Raw genomic sequence first — 12,312 nt, 5'->3', positions numbered from 1 at the left:
ATCACTGCAGATGGTGACTGCAGCCATGAAATTAAAAGACGCTTACTCCTTGGAAGGAAAGTTATGACCAACCTAGATAGCATATTAAAAAGCGGAGACATTACTTTGCCAACAAAGGTCCATCTAGTCAAGGCTATGGTTTTTCCAGTGGTCATGTATGGATGTGAGTTGGAGTATAAAGAAAGCTGAGCACCAAAGAATAGATGCTTTTGAACTGTGGTGTTGGAGAAGACTCTTGAGAGTCCCTTGGACTGCAAGGAGATCCAACCAGTCCATCCTAAAGGAGATCAGTCCTGAGTGTTCATTGGAAGGACTGATGTTGAAGCTGAAACCCCAATACTTTGGCCACCTCATGCAAAGAGCTGACTCCTTTGAAAAGACCCTGATGCTGGGAAAGGTTGAGGGCAGGAGGAGAAGGGGACAACAAGATGAGATGGTTGGATGGCATCACTGACTCAATGGACATGGGTTTGGGTGAACTCCAGGAGTTGGTGATGGACAGGGAGGCCTGGCGTGCTGCAGTTCATGGGGTTGCAAAGAGTCAGACACGACTGAGCGACTGAACTAAACTGAAGTTTTATAGATTCCTGGATGAGAGGTTAGGAAAATACAAATTACTGTTGTGTTGATGTACTTATTAGCTTAATCTAAGCAGGATCTATCTCTTGGAAAACGTGGAAACACTTAGCTATCACTGCTTTCTGACTTCTGCCCACTTCTCAGGGATTCTCGGCTTTCCCTAGAAAACAAACTATTACCTTGAGGGTAGCCTGAAATCTCTGAAGAAAGTAAGCAGCCAGTTCAGAGAGGTCATATCTGGTACCGGGCTGTAATGGTCAACACTATTTGCTAAGCAGACCAGCATTTTCCAAACAGGGAACGGCAGTACAGTAAGGCCTCATTAAAACTTTGTGTGCCTTTGTTAATGTGAACCAACTTCGTTGGCCAAACTAAGTAACTTAAGAGTGATTGCCTATGAGCTCCTCTCTACCTCTCCCTAATTTCTCTTGTTTTTTCCCACTTGTCTTTTCTTTGTCTCAGATCTTCATTCTCCTACTTGAATGGACTTTTCAGAAACTTTGGTCTTCTCTATTGTTTCCTTCTCTCCTCTTCAAGGTCTGCTCGCTCAAAATGATTTGGGGACTGTCATGTCCGAAATATCTTTTACCTCTCAGAGACCAAGAGAATATAAATGGTATTCAACAATGGCTTTCAACCAGAGGTGATTTGGTAATGTCTAGAGATATTGTTTGGAGAAGGCGATGGCACCCCACTCCAGTACTTTTGCCTGGAAAATCCCATGGACGGAGGAGCCTGGTAGGCTGCAGTCCATGGGGTCGCTAAGAGTCGGACACGACTGAGCGACTTCACTTTGACTTTTCACTTTCATGCACTGGAGAAGGAAATGGCAACCCACTCACTCCAGTGTTCTTGCCTGGAGAATCCCAGGGACGGGGAAGCCTGGTGGGCTGCTGTTTATGAGGTCGCACAGAGTCAGACATGACTGAAGTGACCTGGCAGAGACATTGTTGGTTTTTACAATCATGGGAAGGGTGCCACTGGCATCTAGTAGACACAGGTCAGGGATACTGCTAAACATCCTACACTGCACAAAAAACAGCCCACAACAACAAAGAATGGCCTAACACACTGACGGTGTTGCTACTGAGAAATCCTGATATGCAGATTATCAGTAGCTGAAAAGGAGGAGGCAATGCAGCCTCCTTAGGATACAGATTCTCAAGGTGGTAAAGCAACAGCCACTGACATCAGATTGCCTAGACTTAGATCATTCTCACTGATCCTTGGCTCCTTGGAGGCAGGAGCCTTATTTTACCTACCATGCTTAAATTACAGACTAGTATGCAATGGAGAGTGCTAACCAATTGTGGATTGTCTCACGTAGTTGTTTTGAGGACTCAAGAAGGGAACATATACTAAGTGATATGAAGCACAGTGAGAGGGAGAAAAGCAGCTCCTGAATAGGGGGAGCTAGGCTAGTGTTATCAACTAGGATACGCTGCCCTATTGAATACAATTTCAGAAAACACCAACATCACACAAAGCCACTCTGTGACCATGATGGATCAAGACAAAAACAAAACCACCTCCATAAACTTACTAACAAACGAATAAGAACAGTGACCCAACCACACACACCCACACCCACACCCCCCCCACACACACACACACAGACGAAATATCCCCCTATCCTGGCTGAGGGACTGCAGCTTCTTAACCAATCACAGCTTTAGCCACTCTTGGTTCTTCTCCCTTTTTCAGGTAAGAATTACTAAATTACCCATTAGAATTACCTTCATCTCCTTCTTAACAGCATCCAATCCAAAGAGAAGGCCTGCTTCCTGGAACCCTCCCCCAGATTACCTAATATAAGCTCCAACCCTGTAAATTCTTTCCAGCACCCTCTTCCTGACATGCCCCCTGCACCTCAGGCTGTGCCTCCACTCCTTACGAGGAGACAATAAGCCCAGCTTTGTTCAACACGACGAGTGTTCTAGGTGGTCTTCGGCTAGGGGGCACTGACAGTAGTGAGAGCCCCAAAGGCTAACTGCTTCTATTATGCCTCAAGGGGAATTGCACCCACGCATTCGATGTCTTACAAACAAGGATTTTGAGGTTTCCGGACAGAATGCCTCTTGCCAGGCCGTTTCTCCTCATGAGGTCTCCTTTCCCGTCTACAGGGAGGAGGCTTTTGGTTTCCGACCTCCCAAAGTGAAATCCAGCCTGTTGGGTTAGATTTCTGAAGTAAAACGCCTCAGTGATGTGAGCGCCTCCGCTTCCAACTTCGAGTTACTCAAACACTAGCATACCCCACGGGGACACGGTGGAAGTGGTAGCAGAGAAATTAAAGCCCCAAAGAGTTCATATTACTGAATGCCTCACCCACCTCCCTAACTCAGGAGAAACCGCCCCGAATTCAGCTTGGGTTCCCTGCTCCTCCAAAAGCGGAGGTAAGAACAGCCACCGGCAAACTCGAACCTTCCGGGCCGGCTTCCTTAGCGTCGCGCACGCGCAGGGGCCGCTGGACAGTCACCGCGCTAGCGCCTGCCTCTTCCGGGTGGACTACAAGTCCCAGCTTGCCGGCACACGGTGTCGCCTGGTAACTCGCGCCAGTCGGAGCGCGCTAGGTCGGCTTCTCCGCGCGCCTGCGCATTGGCGGTCTCTGCGCAGGCGCATTTATAACGTTTGGGAGGAGAGGGCGGGGTGTCGTTCCCTTTCGCTGATGCAAGAGCCTAGTGCGGTGGTGGGAGAAGTGTCGGCAGGAGCAGCGCTGAAGCCGGGGCCTGGGGCTGACCCGTCAGAGTTTCCGTCCGTGCCGAGCCCACTCGAGCCGCAGCCATGTCCGGGGACGAGGTGAGGGCCTGAGACTGGCACTATGTCTAGGGACCCAGGCAGTGAGCCAGACCCACCCCAGTATGGGAGACTGGGCCTGCGGCCTAGCGGCCGGCCGCCGCCATGTGGGGCAGCCGGGCCTAGGCGACCCGGAGCGGTAGAGCCGGCGAGGGCTCCGGAGCCCTGGCTTGGCGGTTCCCGGCTCTCCTCAGGGCGGCGGCGCTGATGCCGGCGTCCTCCCGTGGCCGGCGTTTCCGGAATGGAGAGCACGTAGAGTTGCCCTCTAGAAGAGGGCTTGAATCCCCGGTTCATGCCCCAACTGAACGAGACTGGGGCCGGCGACTCCTGCATTCCTTTCGATTTGACTGCAGCTCCAACTCTCCCTCGCTGGGCGCTGGTGGTACTGAGAGGAGCGTCTCTCGGCTCTAGTAGAGCGACCGCGTTTCAAACTTTGCAGGCTGGCTTGTCCTGCCCGGCATCCACTTTTGTTCTTATCTAGAGCTTTTTTTTTTTTCTTTTTCTTTTTTTTTTAAGACGGGAGAGAGGGGGAGAAGGCAAGAAGAAAACATCCTTCAGTCTGAAAAAGTGATTAACCTGGGAAAGTTTTAGGGCGGGAGTCCCTGAGTCTGCCTTAGCATAGCTCTCAGCGACGTCAGCGGGAAGTCCGGGCTGCAAAGCTCCCTCGGTCTTTTCCCACTGTCTTACTTGTACCTCAGCAAATTTCCTCAAGTCCCTTTTTGGTCAGGTTTATCGCAGTTTATTTAAATCCAACCGGCCTAAAATGACATTTGACTTTTAAGTACGAGCCATAGGTATTGAACTACCGCTGGAAAACTCCCTTAAGTTTTTGATTAATTTCTGTAAACATTGGAGTGATTGGCCAGCAGGGCCTTGGAGAGCAGAGAAAAATTCAAAGCTTTTTTGAGCTTTGTCATTTGAGGTGGGTCCTGAAAATGCTTTGAATTTCTTCAAGTAGTGGAAAGGATTCAGGGCAAGGACGAAGAATATTATCCAACTTGATTAGAGTTAATTCCTTAAAATATAGGTAGTGGCTAGTTCATGGAGGAGTTTGAAGACAAATTAAGGGATTTGGGATTTTATTCTGGAGGCGATTCCAAGCTCTTAATTCTCAGAAATGAGAATACTGAGGCTTCTAGAGAGTTGTGTGATGCTCGTAATCAAATAGTAAGTGACTGAGCCAGTAGTATTTAGAATTCCAGATCTCCGTTTGGTGCCTAGGAGACTCTGAGGAAGGAAACTGAGTCTGAGGGAAGTATGCGATTCCTGCTTTGGAGGTCATGGTTAGCCGTTGCTGTCCACCATTGTCTTTCAAAAGTTCTGAGAGGCGTTGTGTCAGGTTAGTTTTGTTTCTACTCATTTTCTAAGCTTTCCATTACCTTTAACAAGTAAGCATCTGTATAGCACAGAGTTCTCTGGGGTGCTATTCTGTGTTTTATATGGTAAAGTGCTCACAAGTGTTGTAAGAGTTCTACTACTAGTTGGTACAGGAGGTAGAAATAGAGCATTAACAGCAGTTTGGAGGGCTGGAGGGTTCAGTTTTAGTGGTGGGATTAGATGTTGAAAGAAGTGGAATATTACTGAAGGGTGAAAAGGATTTTGACAAGCAGAGATGGCAAAACCAGCATTCCAGCAGAGGACTTTGAAAGCCAATGAAGTATTAAAAAGCTTTGCATTTCTCAGATCTACCAGTCCATTTTGTAAACTGGAAATAACTGCCCAGGGAAGTTAAGTCATCCAACATCACAGAGCAAGTTAGTGGAACTAGAATCCCACCTTTGCCTTCCACTCTGAAGGTATGTGCAGGTTCTGGTTCCTTTAATCCTGTTGGATAGAGAAGTTTTCTTAGGCCAGTCCTTAACTTCTGGCTACTTTACAGGCTTGTAAGGATCAAGTGAAAAATCGGTAGGTGGAAATGATAAACTGTTAGGGACGTCCTACAGCAGAAGTAGTCCTGCATGGTAGCCAGGATAGAGGATTGAAGAATCTAATAAAAAGTAATTTATTTGTTTTTTCACATTTCCTGTTTTTCTTTTTTTTAATGTATAGTTGCCATAAACTGCACACTTCCTTTCAAACCTGGCAAGTAAGCCCAAAACTCAAATAGCATAATCTCTTTTAAGATTAATACTCTGAAAAGCAGTATTCTAGAAATAGGAGGGCTGCCATGTGAGGAAAAGTTCCCTGATCTGCAGGCATCAAAATGCTGTCAGTAGCTAAGATTATTGCTTATTACTGGGCCCCATTCACAAAGTATCTGAATACTGGGTTTTCACACAACATGGTAAGGTGTTTTACAAAAGAAACTGAATGAAAAATGGAATGTGTATTGTATGAAGTATACAAAACACAGAAGAACAAAATACAAATAAAAATCTCCCAGAATCCTATCACCCAGAGATGACCACACAGCATTTGTTCTGCTCACCTTGCCTCTCTGGGTTCTTTTGCAGCTCACTCCTACCTTCTTGGGGTGGTGCCTTCTAGGCCTTAAAGTTATCTTGAGTAAGGTATGATAGATGTGAGTAGGCTTCCAATTTGCTGAAGCACTTTAGTCTGTTGGTAATTTTTGCTGGTATCCCTTTTCCTCACCTTCTTCAACCCAACCCAGTGTGGGAAGTTAAAAAGAGAAAACGTTTGAAGACTTTATTGTAGACTTAAAAAGATAGCTCAAAAGAGTCTGATTTTCCTTAAGCACACTGTGAGCAACTATTTGCTTCTCAGATCCCAACTAGTCTCATAAAACATCTGGACTGTGATACTTCAGATATAAAAGTCTTAAAAAAAAAAAAAACCACATGTAAGTCAAGACTGACCTTGTGGTTTGAGTGAGGTCTACTTTGGGTACTGTTTAGGAATCCCTGGTTTCCATATTTTTAAACTCTAGTTTTGCTGAGTGGTGTGAATAAAATGAAGGGATGAGTATATGTCTTCAGCATCCAGAGACAGTAATTGGGAGAGATGTTAATTACATCAGTGTATAATTCTTACATATTTATAACCCTTTTCAAGGCTACAACCATAATGTTTCCCTGTGGACCTATATGAATGTTTTTCAAAGGATAATAGCAGTGGATGTCCCTCTCATCTTTGGTCTGTTTTACTGAATAATAGTTAAAAGATAATTAATATTCTAGGCAAACTTGATACTGAAAAAAAAATGCAGTAAATGGCCTGCCAGACAACCAGATTTATAGTGCTTGGAGTGTTATCTGTCATTTTGCCAAATCTGCATATTTCAGGAATGAGGATGAACTATAGCTTCTTCCTTGGAATGATTACAACACAGTATTTAGGGTGACCCAAGACCCAGTAGGTCAGCAGTGGGGAACTCCTTCCTCCTAACTCTTCTGTTTACTACTCTTAAGTTTGCCAAACTATGCTCCTCAGACTGACTGCTTTCTAGAATTAATCATTTATACAGTTAGAGCATTCTTAAGGTAGGAGGGGATAACTTTGAAATGAGGCTGTATCAATTTCCAAAACATCTTGCAGATCCTTCTTTATTGGGTGAGGATGATACTATACCACTCTCCCTTATTACAGACCATAGTTTGGTTTCAGTGTAGCTCAGTTTCCTTAATGTACTTGGGACATAAAGGATTTTAAGTTAATTACAATCAATTTGGGAATTTTTTTTGAGTTTCATGATATGTCTTAAAGATTAGATAACCCTGAGTTGATGGATTTTGGTGATAGGAAGCAAGACATACCATGCTTTGTCAACTCTAAAGCATTATATATAAATTGTATAACAATTGCTAACATTTATTGAGTACTTTTGTACCAGGTACGTGCCAAGTGTTTTATGTATATTTACCTTTTTGTGCTGTGCTTAGTCGCTCAGTCATGTCTGACTCTTTGCCACCCCATGAACTGCCGCCTAAAGTGGCCTCTGTCCAAGGGATTCTCCAGGGAAAAATACCGGAGGGTGTTGCCATGCCCTCCTCCAGGGGATCTTCCCAACCCAGGTGGATTCTTTACCATCTGAGCCCCCAGGGAAGCCTATTTACGTTTTTAGGTTTGGTTTTGGTTCTGCTACTGATCTCCACTTTACAGTTGAGGTGTGGAGAGGGCAAGAACTTATCTGGGGTAACAAAAGTAAAAACCAGAATTAGGATTTGAATTCAGTCAGTTAGGTTCTGGACTTATGCTTTTAAACATTTTCTTTTAATGTTCTAGAAGAACAAAGCAGAGTAAAAGGTTGTATAGAAGTTTCTTTCACTCAGATAGGGATTTGTTATACGAAGGATTGATGATGGATTTCTTTAAAAGTTTGTCTGAATTTCAGGATAAAAAAAACATTTTTAAGTTTTTTTTAAAATCAGGTCAAGTCTCCTGGTGTAGCAACCCAGGTTATCAAACTTAAAACATGGATGACTTGTCTGGGCTTTGGTTTTCTCATTCATAAAGCAAGGGACGAAGCTTAGGTTGTTATAACGCTAAGCTCCCTTTCCTAAATTCTATTATCTTGTGATAATTTATAAATTAAAAAACAGTACATGTGTTTTTTAAGAGCATGCCTTTTGAGACTGCAACACGCTTGTTACGTGAGCATCATTAAAAATAATCACATGGTCCCGGTTTCTTTTCTTCTTATCTTTTAAACAGATGATTTTTGATCCTACTATGAGCAAGAAGAAAAAGAAGAAGAAGAAGCCTTTTATGTTAGATGAGGAAGGGGATGCCCAGACAGAAGAAACCCAGCCCTCAGAAACAAAAGAAGTGGAGCCAGAGCCAACTGAGGACAAAGATGTAGAAGCTGATGAAGAAGACAGTAGGAAAAAAGGTAAGTGGTAAACATGAGAGAGTCAATATTGTTCTGAAAGACCTCGTTCTCTTCCATTGGTGTTTTGAATTTTGTGCACACAATGACCCTCGCAGCCTGAGAAGCTGTTACAGTGAGGCTGAGGCCATGAATAGTCTGGGCACATGGGACCTTGCCAGATTTCTTTTGGACTTGTTTCAGGGAAGATTCCACCAAATCCACAGGACAAAGATGGTAAAACTTTGTCACTCCACAGCTGGTTTTCTAATCTAGCCTGTCCAGAAGTCTCTTCCAGTTTTTTTTTTTCCTGTCTCTTTTCCAATTTTAACGGTGGTTGTATTTGAGTGTAGGCAGAAAGAAATAGGACCAAGATAGATAGTTTTATGTCTTAACAAGTTTGAAAATATATAGAAGACATTAAAATTACAGCTAGCATTAGTTACTCACTCTTGTGCTCTAACATAAACACCATTTAAATGATTTAGTAAACATGTTTATATTTGTTGAATAGAAGACACTGTACTAGGGGTAGAGAAAACTGACATTTATTGAGCATCTGCCATGTGCTAAGCATCTTGTAAACGTTTAAAACAAAGTTGGAAAATAAATCATTCTTTTAATAAGAATTAATTATGAATTCATAAATAGCTCCTTGAAAACCTTTGTAATAGAGGCATTTAAAAATATTCCTAGTGTACAGTAGGGCAGAACAAATGGAAAACTTATTAAACCAAACCTAGTTTTACTCATTAATGGTAGATAAAATTTCATTTTGTTCATATTGTAGTCTCATTTTAATGAACGTGAAATACTTTATAAGGCCTTTTGTTGGTTGATTGAATAACTTGTTGGACTAGGCACAATAGGTGAGAAAGGCATAATCCCTCGGTATCTCATTGGGAGATAGACAAGCAGCAAGTAAACACCTCTATTGGAATGACAGAAGGTACTATTATCAAGCACCTACAGGATACCTAACGCAGTTAGGGGATAGGAAAGATAGGCTTAGAGAAGACTTCTTGGTGGAAGTAACTTCTAACAAAGATCCTGTGAGATGAAGGTAAGAGCTATGGGAGAGGGCCCATAGGAAGGCTTGAAGGTGAGAGACCACACACACTGCACTAAGAAGTGGAGGTAGTTCAGTTGAGCTGGAACTAGGGATTAAGGTGGAATATGAGAGACTAGGCAGAAGTTGATAAAGCTGGAGAGCCTTGGAAAATTATGTTAGAACCCTGACTTTGTTTTGGGAACAATGAGGCATCATATGGTCAGCTACTATATAAATAGTCCCTACATGGTCCCCGATTTGATCCCTGGATCTGGAAGATCCCCTGGAGTAGGAAATGACACCCTGCTGTAGTATTCTTGCCTGGAAAATTCCATGGGCAGAGGAGCCTGGCAGGCTTCAGTCCATGGCGTCACAAAGAGTTGGACAAGACTAAGTGACTGAGCACAGTATATGGTCCCCTAGCTAGGTAATTTCCTACAAAGCTTTGAGTTAACCTGCCATTGCATTTTTAGAACCATAACCTTTGTAGTTGTAGAGGAATTACTGTGCTAATTAATACCAGTCTCTCATTCTGGTGACTTGATTAATAGATAAAACATTGGTTTAACTCAATGCTCTGCCTTTGCTATTTGCTAATAATTGATAATCTCAATTATCTTTTAGATGCTTCTGATGATCTAGATGATTTGAATTTCTTTAATCAGAAGAAAAAGAAGAAAAAATCAAAAAAGATATTTGATATTGATGAAGCTGAAGAAGGTATAAAGGTAGTATTGCTTTCTTATTGAAGGTAAAATTTGACCTCTTGAAAGGTTGCTAATGGCTGATGTTTCTCCCTCTTTGTCTCATCTCTTACTAGTTTTGCTTTTTTAATTAAGGATTTAGTCACTACTGTTAAGGTCGTTTTCTTGGCATTGTGTCTGACTAGATATTTTAAAGGAACTATGGTTCAAAGGAATGTAAATTTAGCTTTTACACATTGTATTGTGTGCCATTAAGATGATTACAAAATGCCATTTATCATTAATCATACTGAGATTGGCTGAGGAGAGAGATTTCTGTGAGAAATCCTGTAGAACAAATATCCCTATGATTTCTTCTGTTAAACTTTCGGTAGCATGTTGAGGATACACAGATTTATGTGTATACCTCTGAGCAGCAAAGAATGAGCCCTGGCCTGTGGTGGTTGGTGGCTGATTTTATGGCCTGTTCTCCTACAGGAGATCCAGAGCAGTCAGGCTGGTTTTATGGAATTCTCTGATCTTGTGGGGACTTGAGGCCCTGTAGTTGTCTTATTACTGGATTGATTTCTAAAATAATTATCTCAGAGTTACTTTGAATAAGGAGTAGAAAGATGGGTGGTTAAGTAGGTGAATAGGAGGATGGGTGGAGAAAGGAGCTGAAAGTCTGTTCTTTAATGATAATTTAGCAGATATGTATTAGTGAAGACAGTGAGTCAGGCATTGTGTGCTAATTGTTAGGGTACTAAAACAAGTAAGATACTTTCCGTTTTCAGAGGTTCGGGGATAATTTGGAGTTCTTTAGAACAAGATGATTTTACCTGGATTTATCCTATTCTCTCCTTGTTTGGAGATTCTCTTCTTTTCCTACTACTGTAGGGAAATTGATAAAGAGAAATGTTCAGATTATACTGAATAAATGAAGTATAAATATCCCGGGTAACCAGGTGACACGTTAGAGATATGCCACAGAAAGTCTTGGTTAACAAATTTCTCTAGTAACTTTTGTCCTGAAGAGTCACTTATAAGCTCTAATTTTAGTGCTTGGATACTTTTTACTCTGCTCTTAAGTCATAACAAGAAGTTTCAAGTATCCTTATCAGGCAAGACATGGACATTAACTTGAGGCTGAAGTGTTTTTAAGATTTGAATTTTCAGACCACCACAGAGCTTTTGAAAAATCTTGAAAAATACTTTGTGCTATTCTCTACCTTTCACTGGGTCTTAGCCTCCAGGTTAGAAATAGAGCTTACTGGGATAAAATTATTAATATAGGACTAGAAGCTGACTGGTGTGTGCTAACTTAGATTTAGCCTGTCTGAGTTTCTCATTTACTGATTGTCGTCTTACAGGCTAGGTTAATATCTGGTTTCTTGTCTGGTGTATCCAGCTGATAAACATGGGCTGTTTGGTCTTTGATGGTCAGATGTGGCACTGAGACAACACAGCTGGATTTGGCATTTTAAGGCTGCACTTTATTTATTCCTGGCTATTTGAGCTTTTTTGCTCATTAGATTTCTAAAATTGCTATAGCAAGGTTTACAGAGTAGCACAAAAGTAGATATTGATAAGTAATGTTGACAGCACACTTCAGGTTGGATACACTGATGAAAGTAGGTGAGATTAGAAGGCTGGAACTAAACTAGCCCTTTCTGCTCTTCTAGGGTTTTTGTGTCTCATTTCAAGGTTGTGCCTGGTTTACATCCATGACTATAGCAGCTAATCTTGGGATCAAGCTTTACCTTCTCTCTGTCCATTCATCATGTGACCCTAATTCTCCATGGGTTCTGCCTTTCCCTCTTTTATGATTTCATCTGTTGAAGTGTTGCCCAAAGACCTCCTTATACAGCCTAGTGCCAGGCTGGCAATGGTATAAGAAAAAAAATATTTGGTCTTTTCCACTGGTCCTGTCATATAGTTCCTAAGACTCTTGGAATCTCTGAATCTGAGTTTGATCACCAAGAGCCAATGATTTCATCAATGATGCCTACAGAATGAAGCCTCCATAAAAATCTCATGGGTGGGCTCAGTAAAAAAAACCCTTGGGGGACAGTTTTGGAGAGCTTCAGTGCTGGTGACCACATTGGGATGTTGAGAGTGGTATACCTGGAGAGAGCATGGAAGCACTACACTTCTGCCTCCCTGTTCTTGATCTATGCATATTCTCCATTTGGCTGTTTCCAGGTATATCCTTTATATACTGTGTATATATGTGTCAAGTATAATAAGGTAAGTGTTTTCCTGAGTTGTTTGAGCCCTTCTAGCAAGTGATTGAATTAGGGGTGTCTGGGAACCCCTGAACTTTAAGTAGGACATATGTGTGGGAAACCTGGGGACTCTGTACTTGAAATTGGCCTCCAAAATGAAAACAGTCTTATGGGACTGAGCCCTTAAATCCATGGAGTTTGTCACTAACTGGATAG

The 12,312-nt window shown here is 42.3% G+C and overlaps 1 protein-coding gene across 1 annotated transcript in view; it reads left to right on the top strand.

Annotated features, from left to right (window-relative positions):
* Nucleotides 1-3,194: 3,194 nt before the first annotated feature.
* EIF2S2 (eukaryotic translation initiation factor 2, subunit 2 beta, 38kDa) overlaps nt 3,195-12,312 on the top strand; it is an 18,748-nt gene continuing 9,630 nt past the window's right edge. Inside the window, exons 1-3 of the mRNA XM_010854871.1 lie at nt 3,195-3,375; nt 7,984-8,161; nt 9,813-9,916. Of these exons, the coding sequence (XP_010853173.1) occupies nt 3,361-3,375; nt 7,984-8,161; nt 9,813-9,916 (297 nt within the window). The 5' untranslated portion in view covers nt 3,195-3,360. The remainder of the gene's footprint in view (nt 3,376-7,983; nt 8,162-9,812; nt 9,917-12,312) is intronic.

The sequence above is a fragment of the Bison bison genome, unplaced genomic scaffold (genome assembly GCF_000754665.1).
Source record: "Bison bison bison isolate TAMUID 2011002044 unplaced genomic scaffold, Bison_UMD1.0 scf7180017864352, whole genome shotgun sequence".
NCBI lineage: Eukaryota > Metazoa > Chordata > Mammalia > Artiodactyla > Bovidae > Bison > Bison bison.
This window is presented reverse-complemented; position numbering and strand designations above follow the sequence as displayed.